Source organism: Oncorhynchus nerka, linkage group LG15 (assembly GCF_034236695.1).
Source record: "Oncorhynchus nerka isolate Pitt River linkage group LG15, Oner_Uvic_2.0, whole genome shotgun sequence".
NCBI classification, from domain to species: domain Eukaryota; kingdom Metazoa; phylum Chordata; class Actinopteri; order Salmoniformes; family Salmonidae; genus Oncorhynchus; species Oncorhynchus nerka.
Window position 1 is genome coordinate 34,960,333 of NC_088410.1, and position 14,994 is coordinate 34,975,326.

Consider the following 14,994-nt stretch of genomic DNA (forward strand, 5'->3'; position numbering starts at 1 on the left):
TAGAGGAGTGGAGACACTGGCTGGAGGGCGCCAAGGACCCATTTGTTATCCTCACCCAACCTGAAGTACGTACGGACAGCGAGGAGGCTGAACAAGATTTGATTTCACGATGACCTATTGCCCAGGTTCAAAGACCACCACAGCTGTTGCCCTGTCCCGTCTCTACGATTCTGGAGAGGGTCCTGTCCAAAATTCACCCGTAATCCCTTCTCTCGAGTCGTATCTCCTGTGGACTGGGATGTAGATGTGGACATTTGCCAGGTTCTGGAGAGGGAGCCAACACCCACTACCTGTCCTCCTGAGTGCATTTACGTTTCCACTGGGATAATGGATTGGCTGATGACCTGGGGGCACACAGCTGAACATCCAGGTATTCTCGTACTACTCGGTCTATCTTCGAGAAGTATTGGTGGCCTACCTTGGCACAGGACGTTATTCACTACGTCAAATCTTGTTCTGTATGTGCTCAAACCAAATCCCCCCAGCATGCTCCAGCAGGGGAACTCCTTCCCCTTACTGTGCCTCAGCGTCCCTGGTCTCATATATCCATCGACTCTGTCAATGATCTTCCCTCTGATGGTTTCACCACCATTTTGGTGGTTGTGGATATATTTTCCAAATCCTGTCATTTCATCCCTCTGGTCTCCCTACTGCTCTCCAGGTCACTGAGGCAGTATTCCAGCAAGTCTTCTGGCATTATGGCCTTCCGGAGGATATTGTCTCCGACCATGGTCCCCAAGTCACATCACGGGTATGGAGAGCCTTTATGGAGAAGCTTGGGGTCATGGTCAGCCTCACTTCTGGGTATAGGCCTCAGTCTAACAGGCAGGTGGAGAGGATGAACCAGGAGCTGGGGAGGTTCCTGAGGAGTCACTGCCAGGACCAGCAGGGAGAGTGGGCCCATTTCCTTCCATGGGCAGTGTATGCCCAGAATGTATGTCACTCCACCACTGGGAGTGTTCTGGGTTTTCAGCCGACCCTGACTCTGTGGATCCAGGGCCCGACTGAAGCACCTGCGGAGGATAAGTGGTTAAGGCACATAGAAGAAGTGTGGAGTGAGGCTCATGTAAGACTCCAGAGCGACATCCACCGTCAGAAGGAGCAGGCAGACCTCCACCACAGTGAGACTCCTGTGTTCCATCCTGGGGATCGTGTCTGGCTCTCTACCAGGAACCACCCACTCCGCCTGCCCTGCAAGAAGCTGAGCCCCCAGTTTGTGGGGCCGTTCAAGGTTCTCCGGGGGTCAACGAGGTGAAGTATAGGTTACAGCTTCCCAGTGACTACCGTATGTCACCTTCCTTTCCTGTCTCCATTCTCAGGCCGGTGGTTCCTGGTACCCTGACTGATGCTGTCCCCCCCCCCGACACCCCTCCTCCCACCCTGGACGTTGAGGGAGGTCCCGCCTATGCCGTCAGATCCCTACTGGACTCCTGACATTGTGGGGGTTGGCTCCAGTACCTGGTGGACTGGGAGAGGTACGGCCAAGAGGAGCGGGGTTGAATCCCAACATCATCCGTGATTTCCATCTCCGCTGCCTGGACAGGCCCGCTCCTCGTCCTCAGGGCCGTCCCTCTGGCCTGCGTCATCCTGGAGCCGCGAGTCAGCCTCCGGCGTTCGACGTGGCTGGTTTACTAACCACCAGTCCTGGCAACCATCATTACATGCACCTGTGCTTCATCATGAGGCATACCTGGACTCAATTACCTCACTCATTACCTCCCCTTTATCTGGCACTTCCTTAGGTTCTTTCCCCAAGCAAGTGTTGTTTCATGTCAAGATGCTACTCCTGTTGTATCGTTCCATGTTCTTACCACCTGCTTCTTGACTCCCAGCATCTACATTACAGTAACAAATACATGTGTCATTGAACAAAATACACACCAATCTCTTTCATAATGTCTTTAAACAACAAAAGATAATTGACCATCATTTCTAAAAATGGATATAGAGCGTTTTGGAATGAAACTGTTCAATTTACTCAGACTGTTTAAAATTCACTTTTACCTTGAATAAAACACACTATACAAACCAACATCTGAGAGCAAGTACGGAGTAGGCAAAATGGAATGTGAGGAATTGAGGTTTATTCATATTTCAAATAAGTTACTGTACATCTTTGAATGAGAAAATCAAAGTGACTTGGGACAATGTTCTATTTTGGGGAAGAAATAGCAATAGCTACTACACATCTTTGACAATGATTAAACACACTATCCAAACCAACTAATCTGAGATCAAATAAACCGAGTAGACAAAGTAACAACATTGAATGTGTTGCATTTATGAACAGTTCATAATGGTTATCTACATTTCAAAAAGATGACTGTTACTGACCATCTTTTCAAGTGGATAGAATGACAAATCATCAAATGTAAGTGAAGGAGTGACCTGGTGCAACATTTATGTATCTCTCTCTCGGAGGACCTGAGCCCTAGGACCGTGCCCCAGGACTACCTGACATGATGACTCCTTGCTGTCCCCAGTCCACCTGACTGTGCTGCTGCTCCAGTTTCAACTGTTCTGCCTTATTATTATTTGACCATGCTGGTCATTTATGAACATTTGAACATCTTGGTCATGTTCTGTTATAATCTCTACCCGGCACAGCCAGAAGAGGACTGGCCACCCCACATAGCCTGGTTCCTCTCTAGGTTTCTTCCTAGGTTTTGGCCTTTCTAGGGAGTTTTTCCTAGCCACCGTGCTTTTACACCTGCATTGTTTGCTGTTTGGGGTTTTAGGCTGGGTTTCTGTACAGCACTTTGAGATATCAGCTGATGTACGAAGGGCTATATAAATAAATTTGATTTGATTTGATGTATATATTCACATACATTAAAAACATTGCCAATTTCAGTAAACAAACAATGTAATTGAAAATGGATATCTGAAACCATCAAATGTCAGTTTTAAAAAACACATCCAGTGAATTTCCAGAGGATCTCAAACTCTCATTTGTCTATACCTGTCAAACACAATACCCTTCATAAAACACAACCCTTTCTGAACATTTAATTCCCTAGATGTCCTTCGTGACTTGATGTATCTTGTTACATAGTTATTGCAAGCCCTGTACCCACCCACTGAACAAAACATTTGGGTCTACCTTCATTCCAAGGAAAAGTGGTGACCTTGTCAGTCATTCTTAATCGAACTGTATAAGAGTTAAGAGACCCTGTATAAGATTTTATTTGTCGCCTCCAACTCGGAAGAACGCCCTTTAACCTCACAGGACGCATCTCCAGACCATCTCTCGCCATGTCCATTGTAGCCAGTCGCAGAAGTAGTCGTAGTCACAGTTCGCGTAATGGTGTCGGTTCGAGTGGCCTCCGTTCGTCCGATGGGTTGCAGTTTTCCAGCGGTTTGGGAGGCGGTAGATCCAGTATGAGCGTGTCCTCTGTTGGGAGCAGTCGCGCGCCGAGTGTAAACAGAGGTGCCGGGAAATACTGCACCCGTATCTCTCAGTCTTCTTTCTCTATGGACGGGCCAGTCCGGATTACCTTTGGCGCCAACGAGAAGCATACCATGCAGAATCTGAATGATCGTTTGGCCACCTACCTGGAAAAGGTAAGGCAGAGTGATGGAGATGTGTCTGGAGATTAGGTGCGCTCCGCGATATTATGCACAGCCCAGATTATGCGCTTGGAGACCGAAAGTCAAGGCACGAACGACAAGGCAGTGTGATCAATCTTTTCAAAACATAACGTATTCGATGATATAGAAAACTGCAATGAGAAAGTGATCTTTAATATTTGTTATAAAGCTTTTTTACATTTTTTATAACCCCTTTCACCAATACTATCCACAATGTTCAATTAAATGTGATAACACAGTAGGCTACAGCTAATGGACCCAATACACATATATTTAAAACAACTTTTACAACTTTTAAAAACTTTTTTAAAACGATGTATTCCACCATTAACTTTTCTAATTGTAAAATTGCTGTTGAGAAGAAACAGTAACCTATCGTTTTCCTGTAAAGCTCAAAGGGGAAATCTTATTATTATTAAGACACACCTGTATTACTATTGTAAACACAAGTTCCTACATAATGAGGACAATGACATAGCAGGATTTTATTATTTCTTTTCAATTCCATTATGTTGGGGATTATTTTATGGGAGTGCGCTGATTCACATAACGTGATGGGATGCGCCCCAAATGGAACCCATGGGTGCTATTTCGGATACAGCAATGAACTTGAACTGATTCCCTCCACTCCTTGTTTACACAGGTGCGCTCTCTAGAGGCAGCCAATAGCAAGTTGGAGCTGCAGATCAAAGAGTTCTACGAGATGAGATCACCAACTCACAAGAAGGACCTCAGTGGGTTCCATGCCACCATCACAGACATCCGCAGCAAGGTACTTCTGGGTAATGTAGTCATAATGTAGCAACCTAGTGGCCATACACTGGTTGAATCAACATCGTTTCCATGTCATTTCAATTTAAATATGTTGAACCAACGTGGAATAGACGTTGATTTGATGTCTGTGTCCATTGGGAAGGGAGGTGGGGATTGGATTGAGAAGGCGCCAACAGGTTTGTGAAAGATGAGTCACTAGAATGAATTAGATAAGTGATAGATTTTAGGTATAATTCCTATTGTCTATCTTGTTGACCGTCGAAAAATGGTGTCCTGTTGTTTATGAATGAACTGTAGACATGAACCAGATCTGTGGATCTAAACACATGATATCCTATACATAGTTGACTCTGTTATTACATCCCATTGACTGTGGCTGTCCTCCTGTTCCTAGATCCAAGCCAGGTCTGTGGAGAACTCTCAGATGATCCTGCGGGTGGATAATGCCAGACTTGCAGCTGAGGACTTCAAGATGAAGTAGGTGCACTTCCTGTTTGTACTGTACACAGCCTCTGTGAGTGTACTGATTCTGTTTGTAACTCTTGGCCTATAGGTTTGAGATTGAGTAGATTGAATCCTCCCAGATCTACAGAAATGCTTATGGGGGTTGGCAGGGCTATGGATCAGTTTATGGTTGGGCAAGTTGTATCTTGGTTTGTTGTGAGAAGGAACTAATCAATCCCTCTTCTTTCATCAACCCCTGTAGGTTAGAGACGGAGGCTAACATGCGTATGAAGATGGAAGGGGATGTGGCTCGTCAGAGAGGAGTCCTGGACAGCTTTACACTCACCAGAGCAGAACTGGAGATACAGATTGAGGGGCTGAAGGAGGAGCTGGTCTACCTCAGGAAGAACAACGGGGAGGTCATTTCTCCTCACACACTCAAGTCGTAACGCTTGTGCTGTTGGCTGAAGTCTCAATATGCCAGGACAGCCACATGGGGTTTTTCATTTGGACACAATGGCTTCGCCTGTAGTTTTTGCAATGTTTTCGCATTGAATGTATTTATCAATTCTCAGTGGGTTTGAGATCTTTCCATGTTTGGCCACAAGGGGGCAAAACTCACCCACAACAAATCTAGGGCAACTTCACTGTTATTAGTACTCAAATATACAGATTGTTTTCAGGTGCTTTTGCCCTCCCATCTGTATAAGTAAACTACAAATCCCAGGTATTATAGCACAATTTGTTCCCCTTTTCCTGTTGTTAGGAGATGCAGTTGATGCGGCCGCAGCATTGTGGTGCTGTGAATGTGGAGATGGACTGTGCTTCCTCAGTGGACATGAGCAAGGTGCTGGAGGAGATGAGGACCCAGTATGAGGGCATGATAACGAAGAACCAGAGAGATGCTGCCAAGTGTTTTGAGAGCAAGGTGAGACAACCTCTGAAAATAGGACAGGGGGACTCGAAAGATGTGGGCATGGGTCCCTGAATGTGTTTTGTGAGAGGCACAATTGACATGTATTTTGTGAAGTGGTACTATACTTTTGACTAATACGGTGTGTGTGTGTGTCAGGTGGAGGTGCTTCAGAACCAGATCACCACCAGCACCACAGAGGTGAAGACCTCTCAGTCTCAGGTGACTGACCTGAAGAGGACCTTCCAGAGCCTGGAGATTGAACTGCATGGCCTGCTCACACAGGTATGATGTCAAACCATCTTAGTGAATCAGCATCCCTAAACATATAGCTTTTTTCTTTACCCTACCTCTGTTCCTAAAATATGGAATTCCTTTAGGTCTTAAAAGAACAGTACACTCCAAAATCAAAGTTTGTTAGATGTTTTCAGACCTCCACAGTGGTCTAATGTCAAGGTGTTCTAACACCTTTATGCACACCAATCTAACTATCTCTACCATTCTTCATCTCCCTCTTTATACATTTCTACTACCCTCTCCTTCTTTCCTTCATCTCCATCCCTTACAAACATAAACACATTCCTAGAAGGGGTACCTGGAGCAGAGCGTCGTTGATATAAATGGCCGCCACGGCTCCCAGCTGAGCCAGCTGCAGGTTTGTATCAACAGCATGGAGGAGGAGCTGCAGCAGCTCAACGTCAGCATCCAGCAGCAGGCCTCTGAGTACCAGATCCTCCTGGACATCAAGATGAGGCTGGAGATGGAGATCGCTGAGTACAGGAGGCTGCTGGATGGAGAGGGACTCAGGTGAGTGGTGATAATGGAGGGGCAGGATAGAGAGAGGGATAGCGAGATGGGGGAATGGAAAGAGCGGAGAGTAGAGGGAGGATGGAGATTGAGCCAGTTGGAGTAATTGGGGGTTGGAGAAGAGGGGAGGGAGGAGGGGATGTGGGATGAGAGTGGAGGGATGGAAGATTAAGGGAGAAAGGAAAGAGAAGTAGAGAGAGGGAGAGGTTAGTGGAAGAGAGAGTGTGGACCATAAATATGTGGTACCACAGTATCTAAGGTCATTTATACTGGTGTTAGGTAAATACACAGTTGGTTGGTATGGTGTACTCCAGTACCCACAAGGCTTTTTGTAAGCTGTCCCATCTCCTTATCAATGCTGGTACACTACAGTGGGTTCAGTGAATGACAGCTGTTTATTAACACCTCATTGCAAACTAGTAGATCAAGATGTGTGTTGGTGAGTTTAGCTGACCGTAAGTGTTCTTCGCCTGTGTCCATCAGTAGGCATGTGGAGACCAGACAGGAGGTCAGGAAAGTGATCGTGGTCGAGAGGGTCCAAGAAGTACAACACGTCCAGGAAGTGGTGGAAGGTGAGCAAGCAGGAGAATAATTAACAAAACAAATTAATCAATGAAAGTTTCAAGTGTTGTTACCCATAATACACACAATTCATTCATTCATTCTTTTTCGGTTTTGCCACAGCGTATTACCCCCACATAAAGAAGTGTGTGAGGGTGATTGTGGAGGAGGAGGTGGTGTCCACCGTAGTGGATGAGAAGGTCCAGGAAATGAACGAACTGAGAGGTCGAGATAGTTCCAGAATCTGGTGAAGAGGTAACACTCTTGCCTCTGGACCACAAATACCCCTGATGATGGGGGTTCAAACCATATATATATGTATATGTATGTCATGGTCGCATACTGTAATAATACCCTTTTGACGGGATTGCATCAGCTGAATGATAACTGATGTAATTTACTCATGTTACCTTATATGTGGACAATTGAATATTATTTCTAGAATGTGTTTTTCCCATTGTTCCATTCATTGCCACCAGGTGGCATTATCTCATTTAAATATCTTTGTGTAACCCCATTAAAAGTGAAAATGATTTGAGTAAATTGGAAACAGATTGGTACAGTTACATAAGTGACATCAGGGAAAATACAATTAGCTTCATCAGCTATTATAAAGGTATTTTAGCTCCATTGTATACTCCCAGGAACACAAGCCATAAATGTTCTCTGTACTCTATGACAGGTTTAAAGTTCATGTTCTATAGGCCTACGACACTGACGCTACATGATACATTTGGCTGTGGATTAAATCTAGATGTCAACGCATTTCAGGACACTGATATCATTATTGAGGGTGCGTTGTTGTCCTCTAAAAATCTGAAAAGAAACACCTTTACAGCAGTGTCAGTCGGTGCTGTTTAAGATGAGGGAGGAAGACCATTTTTTTGATGAGCATGGCCTTATTTCTATTATAGCATATTGGATGACTGTCTTTCATATTTCATTCCCCCAGTTCAGTGTTACAATGACCGGTTTAGGCTTCTACACGATGCTCACATTTTCCTTATACCCATCATGAGGTAGCTACAAGATAGTCTATGAATTAAAGTTTACAACATAGGTGCAAACAGGTCGATTGAAAACCTTTGAGGTGACAGACAGTGACACATTCATTACCACCTTGCACACTCTTGCATCGAGCTGATCTAGAGTGTAATCATTAGTCCAACAGTTGCAAACGACAGTTTCTATTGGCCAAATTCGGGTATGTTTATCCCCGTTTCGTTCCACTTAAGAAAGGTTTTTCAACAGAATCGACAGAATGAATACACCGCTGATCACACGCACAGTTCACTTTCATAGCCACATTGCATTCCTTTTCGCATCTACGTGCTCCTCCTTTCAACCTTGTTTGTTGACTTAAATGCACAACACATCAGCTGTCTGTAACCAGGCAAAAACAACAACATTCCAAACCATATCATAACCGCTGAACACCACACACAGCCTACATCGTTGTCACCATATTAGCTAAAGTAACATCATAGCTAATATAACTAATGCGTTAGTAATCCCGCAACAATTATGCAGTACAGTCTACAGGCAGTAATCAGTTTAGCAGTTACACCAGCGGGCCCCGGTGGCAATAAATTAATAAAACCAAAAGCTTACCTTAATTTGGAAGAGTTCCAGTGTTGGATAGCCATAGCCAGCTTTCTAACATAGCATCCCTGTTTGTTTGAACGAGGTTTTCTAGTAGGCTAAACTAGCTAGCTGCATTTTCTTGTACATGCAAGTTAATTTTTTAAATAAAAAATACAACGAAATATAGTTAGCTCTCTCAGTTAAAACTATGGTCTTTCTCTCTCTTTGAGTCAACTACTCACCACATGTTATGCACTGCAGTGCTAGATACATTTGAAGTCGGAAGTTTACATACACTTAGGTTGAAGTCATTTAAAACTCATTTTTCAACCACTCCCACAAATTTCTTGTTAACAAACTATAGTTTTGGCAAGTCGGTTAGGACCTCTACTTTGTGCAGGACACAAGTCATTTTTTCAACAATTGTTTACAGACAGATTATTTCACTTATAATTCACTGTATCACAATTCCAAAGTGGGTCAGAAGATTACATACACTAAGTTGACTGTGCCTTTAAACAGCTTGGAAAATTCCAGAAAATTGTGTCATGGCTTTAGAAGCTTCTGACAGGTTAATTGACATCATTTGAGTCAATTGGAGGTGGACCTGTGGATGTATTTCAAGGCCTACCTTCAAACTCACTGCCTCTTTGCTTGACATCATGGGAAAATCAAAAGAAATCAGCAAAAGACCTCAGAAAAAACATTGTAAACCTTCACAAGTCTGGTTCATCCTTGGGTGCAATTTCCAAACGCCTGAAGGTACCACTTTCATCTGTACAAACAATAGCATGCAAGTATAAACACCATGGGACCACGCAGCCGTCAAACCACTCAGGAAGGCGACGTGTTCTGTCTCCTAGAGATGTACGTACTTTGGTGCGAAAAGTGCAAATCAATCCCAGAACAACAGCAAAGGACCTTGGGAAGATGCTGGAGGAAACAGGTACAAAAGTATATATATCCACAGTAAAACTAGTCCTAGATCGACATAACCCGAAAGGCTGCTCAGCAAGGAAGATGCCACTGCTCCAAAACCGCCATTAAAAAATGCAGACTACGGTTTGCAACTGCACATGGGGACAAAGATCGTACATTTTCGAGAAATGTCCTCTGGTCTTCTTGTCTGTCCTCTGGTCTGAACAAAAATAGATTTGTTTGGCTATAATGAATATTGTTATGTTTGGAGATAAACGGGGAGGCTTGCAAGCTGAAGAACACCATCACAACCGTGAAGCACGGGGATGGCAGCATCATGTTGTGGGGGTGCTATGCTGCAGGAGGGAATGGTGCACTTCCCAAAATAGATGGAATCATGAGGGTGGAAAATTATGTGGATATATTGAAGCAACATCTCAAGACATGACAGGAAGTTAAGCCTTGGTTGCAAATGAGTCTTCCAAATGGACACTGACCCCAGGCATACTTACAAAGTTGTGGCAAATGGCTTAAGGACAACAAATTCAAGGTATTGGAGTGGCCATCACAAAGCCTTAAAAAGAACACAAATAACTTAAAAACCTTGTGCAAGCAAGGAGGCCTACAAACCTGAGTCAGTTACACAAGCTCTGTCAGGAGGAATGGCCCAAAATTCACCCAACTTATTGTGGGAAGCTTGTGGAAGTCTACCTGAAACGTTTGACCCAAGTTAAACAATTTAAAGGCAATGCTACCAAATACTAATTGAGTGTATGTCAACTTCTGACCCACTGGGAATGTGATGAAAGAAATAAAAGCTGAAATAAATTATTCTCTCTACTATTATTCTGACATTTCACATTCTTAAAATAAAGTGGTGATCCTAACTAATCTAAGACAGAAAATATTTACTTGGATTAAATGTCAGGAATTGTGAAAAACTGAGTTTAAATTTTATTTTATTTATTTTACCTTTATTTAACCAGGCAAGTCAGTTAAGAACACATTCTTATTTTCAATGACGGCCTGGGAACAGTGGGTCATTGAAGGGGTAGAACGACAGATTTGTACCTTGTCAGCTCGGGGGTTTGAACTCGCAACCTTCCGGTTATTAGTCCAACGCTCTAACCACTAGGCTACGCTGCCGCCCCAAATGTATTTGGCTAAGGTGTATGTATATTTTCCAGACTTCAACTGTAGCTGTAGCTTATGCTTTCAGTACTAGATTCATTCTCTGATCGGTTTGATAGTCGCAAGAAGTTAAATGTATTTGGCTAAGGTGTATATATATTTTCCCGACTTCAACTGTAGCTGTAGCTTATGCTTTCAGTACTAGATTCATTCTCTGATCCTTTGATTGGGTGGACAACATTTCAGTTCATGCTGCAAGATCTCTGATAGGTTGGAGGAAGTCCTCTGGAAGTTGTCATAATAACTGTGTAAGTCTATGGAGTGAGAACCACGAGACTCCTAGGTTCTGTATTGAAGTCAATGTACCCAGAGAATGATGGAAACTAGCTGTCCTCTGGCTACACCATGGTGCTGTTGAGGCTACTGTGGACATAGTTGAGGATACAGTGCTTTAAATTAATTATTTGGCGACGTGAATATATTTAGTATAGTTTTATATTAAAATGATTACATTTGACATTTCTCACTGTTTATATTTTTCTGAAATTCACTGAGGAGGATTGAGGAGGATGGTCTTTCCCTTCCTCCATTGATTGAAACAAAGTGTGTACAGAGAATCGGTCGGTAGTTTCAGCAGAGAAAGTTCCAGTTACATCTATATATCAGTTTAAACAGCTAAGAGTATGACATAGAGTAGCTCTGGTCCAGAGTGTTACGTGCAGCTTGAGCCATCAAGGCTCTCACCGCAGGTAAGGCTCTGGACCAGAGCTAAACATGGAGCAGATACAGTGAAGGCAGGTTTGTCATGCAGAGAAATGTTGGGCCTCATTCACCATCATTCAAAAACATTTTTCAAGTTCTATATAGTAGTAGTAATTGGTTAGAGACTTCATCCATAACTGCAATGATTGATTACTTATTCAATTCTGCGTGTTACAACAATCTTTCCTCTCGGTCAGCAGGTGATACATAAGCACAATTCATTATACAGCTAACATCTATATGTGCCTGGTCCATTACTTCAAGCTTAAGCTAATTTAACAGAATGGGCCTTGATCAAAAGTAGCACACTATATTGAATAGGGTTTCATTCGTGCCAATGAGGGTTGTTTGAAAGCAGAGGTGTCTTCTGGTCCTAGATATATCTTCCTCATCTGAGCCATCGGCTCATTTAGACTCTGTTCCTTCTCCCCTAACAGGAAAAATGTTTCATGGAATGTGTCCGAATACCCATTCTAGCATTCTAAATAGTAGGCATTTTGAGTATACGAAAATAGAACGTTATACAGTATGTGAAATTTCAGAATTGTAGTAAGCTTTAAATACCAGGATGTCATACTCATTCAGTTTTTTTATCTAGTAGAATTCGTTGCACTCTATTGAAGAAAGTAAATGTATTTTGCGACCTACATGTTTTTGACAACAGCTGATAATCAGAATGGCGGGATTCAACACAATTGATCATTGGATGACACCTTCGAGGCATGGATGAGCATAGTATGTTAATATTAGTTGCGTACTGCATTAGTTTATACTAAGCAGCACATTCTAAATGGTATGCAGTTTAACTAAGTAGTAGAAAAGCCAGATTTCGGACAAGGCCATTGTTACTTGAAACTACTTAAGATCTGCCAATTAGTTTCGCCGACTCATAGAGTCGAGAGTGGTGAGTCACACTTTAAATCAGAGGACGGCTCAATGTAATGGCTGAAACAGATTGAATGGAACAGTATCAAGCACATGGTTTCCATATGTTTGATACACTTTCGTTCAATCCATTTCATTCCAGCCATTACTATGAGCTGTCCTCCCCTCACCAGCCTCCACTGATACATGGGGACTTGGCTTTTCTGTGCTCACCGTACAGATACTACAGTATTCTTAAAAGGTGTATTTGGTACTGACCTTCTCAGGGATGGAGTAGGCCACGGTGATATCCTCTGGGAGGTCAGGGACAGGGCCTGAGGCTCGCATGAGCTGCTCATCAGTCACCTCTGAAACCAGCTCAAAACCCGAAAGAGCAACAACATACAGTGCATTCGGAAAGTATTCAGATCCCTTGACTTGTTCCACATTTTGTTACGTTTCAGCCTTATTCTAAAATGGATGACATTTATTTGTCTCATCAATCTACATACCATACCCCATAATGACAAAGCAAAAACAGGTTTTTAGAATTGTTTACAAATGTATTAAGATAAAAAACAGATTCACCTTATTTACATAACTCTTCAGACGCTTTGCTATGAGACTCGAAATTGAACACAGATGCATCCTTTTTCCATTGGTCATCCTTGAGATGTTTCTACAACTTGATTGGAGTCCACCTGTGGTAAATCCAATTGATTGGACATGATTTGGAAAGGAACAAACCTGTCCATATAAGGTCCCACAGTTGACAGTGTATGTCAGAGCAAAACCCAAGCCATGGGGTCAAAGGAATTGTCCGTAGAGCTCCAAGACAGGATTGTGTTGAGACACAGATCTGGGGAACAGGACCAAAAAATGTCTGCAGCATTGAAGGTCCTCAAGAACACAGTGCCCTCCATCATTCTTCAATAGAAGAAGTTTGGAACCACCAAGACTCTTCCTAGAGCTGGCCGCCCGGCCAAACTGAGCAATCGGGGGAGAAGGGCCTTGGTCAGGGAGGTGAACAAGAAACCGATGGGTGAACCTTCCAGAAGAACAACTCTGCAACACTCCACCAATCAGGCCTTTATGGTAGAGTGGCCAGACTGAAGCCACTCCTCAGTTAAAGGCACATGAAAGCCAGCTTGGATTTTGCCTAAAGGCACCCAAAGACTCTCAGACCATGAGAAACAAGATTCTCTGGTCTGGTGAAACCAAGATTGAACTCTTTAGCCTGAATGGCAAGCGAGTCCCTACGGTGAAGCATGGTGAGGCATGGTGGTGGCTGCATTATGCTGTGGGGATGTCTTTTGGCAGCAGGGACTGGGAGAGTAGTCAGCATGGAGGGAAAGAACGGAGCAAAACTGTCTATCCTATCGATCCTCGACTTCGGCGATGTCATTTATAAAATAGCCTCCAACACTCTACTCAGAAAACTGAATGCAGTCCGTTGTGTCACCAAAGCCCCATATACCATCCACCACTGCGACCTGTATGCTCTTGTCGACTGGCCCTCGCTACTCCAGGTCATCTATAAGTCTTTGCTACGTAAAGATCCACCTTATCTCAGCTCACTGGTCACCATTAACACCCACTTGTAGCACACACTCCAGCAGGTATATCTCACTGGGCATCCCCAAAGCCAACACCTACTTTGAATGCCTTTCCTTCCAGTTCTCTGCATGTAGATTTTTCTATTCTGTTATTGACTGTACTTTTGTTTATTCCATGTGTAATTCTGTGCTGTTGTTTTTTATCGCACTGCTTTGCTTTATCTTGGCCAGGTCGCAGTTGTAAATGAGATCTTGTTCTCAACTGGTCTACCTGGTTAAATAAAGGTTAAAAAAATGACCTGAGCAAAGTACAAAGACAACCTTGATGAAAACCTGCTCCAGAGCGCTCAGGACCTCAGACTGGGGTGAAGGTTCACCTTCCAACAGGACAACAACCCTAAGAACACAAGCAAGACAACACAGGAGTGGCTTTGGGACAAGTCTCTGAATGTCCTTGAGTGACCCAGCCAGAGCCCGGACTTGAATCTGATCGAACATCTCTGGAGAGTCCTGAAAATAGCTGTTCAGCGAAGCTCCCCATCCAACCTGACAGAGCTTGAGAGGACTGGGGGAAACTCCCCAAATACAGGTATGCCAAGCTTGTAGCTTCATACCCAAGAAGACTCGAGGCTGTAATCACTGCCAAAGGTACTTCAACAAATTACTGAGTAAAGGGTCTGAATACTTATGTAAATGTAATATTTCAGTTTTTTTTTAATAAATTTGCAAAAATATCTACAAACCTGTTTTTGCTTTGTCATTATGGTGTATTGTCTGTCGATTGTTGAGAGGAAAATACTATTTAATCTACTCTACCGGTCAAAAGTTCTGGAACACCTACTCATTAAAGGGGTTTTCTTTATTTTGACTCTTTACTACATTGTAGAATATTAGTGAAGATATCAAAACTATGAAATAACACAAATGGAATCATGTAGTAAGCAAAAAAGTGTTAAAGAAATCAAAATATATTTTATTTTTGAGATTCTTCAAATAACCACCCTTTACCTTGATGACAGCCTTGCACACTCTTGGCATTCTCTCAACCAGCTCCACCTGCAATGCTTTTCCAACAGTCTTGAAGGAGTT

The 14,994-nt window shown here is 43.2% G+C and overlaps 1 protein-coding gene across 1 annotated transcript; it reads left to right on the top strand.

The window, feature by feature from the left end:
- Positions 1–3,474: 3,474 nt before the first annotated feature.
- Positions 3,475–7,500, top strand: LOC115143619 (keratin, type I cytoskeletal 42-like). The gene is made up of 9 exons (XM_065000697.1): positions 3,475–3,564; positions 4,235–4,363; positions 4,760–4,842; positions 5,072–5,228; positions 5,576–5,737; positions 5,882–6,007; positions 6,309–6,529; positions 7,013–7,101; positions 7,214–7,500. Exons 1-9 carry the CDS (start codon positions 3,475–3,477, stop codon positions 7,339–7,341), a joined length of 1,185 nt encoding a protein of 394 aa, XP_064856769.1. The 3' UTR covers positions 7,342–7,500.
- Positions 7,501–14,994: the final 7,494 nt, after the last annotated feature.

Excerpts from the sequence above, each read along its gene's own strand:
- LOC115143619 (XM_065000697.1), top strand. The coding sequence starts at position 3,475 with ATGGACGGGCCAGTCCGGATTACCTTTGGCGCCAACGAGAAGCATACC. Across the intron at positions 4,364-4,759 it reads TCACAGACATCCGCAGCAAG|ATCCAAGCCAGGTCTGTGGA; the intron begins GTACTTCTGGGT and ends TCCTGTTCCTAG. Across the intron at positions 4,843-5,071 it reads GCTGAGGACTTCAAGATGAA|GTTAGAGACGGAGGCTAACA; the intron begins GTAGGTGCACTT and ends CAACCCCTGTAG.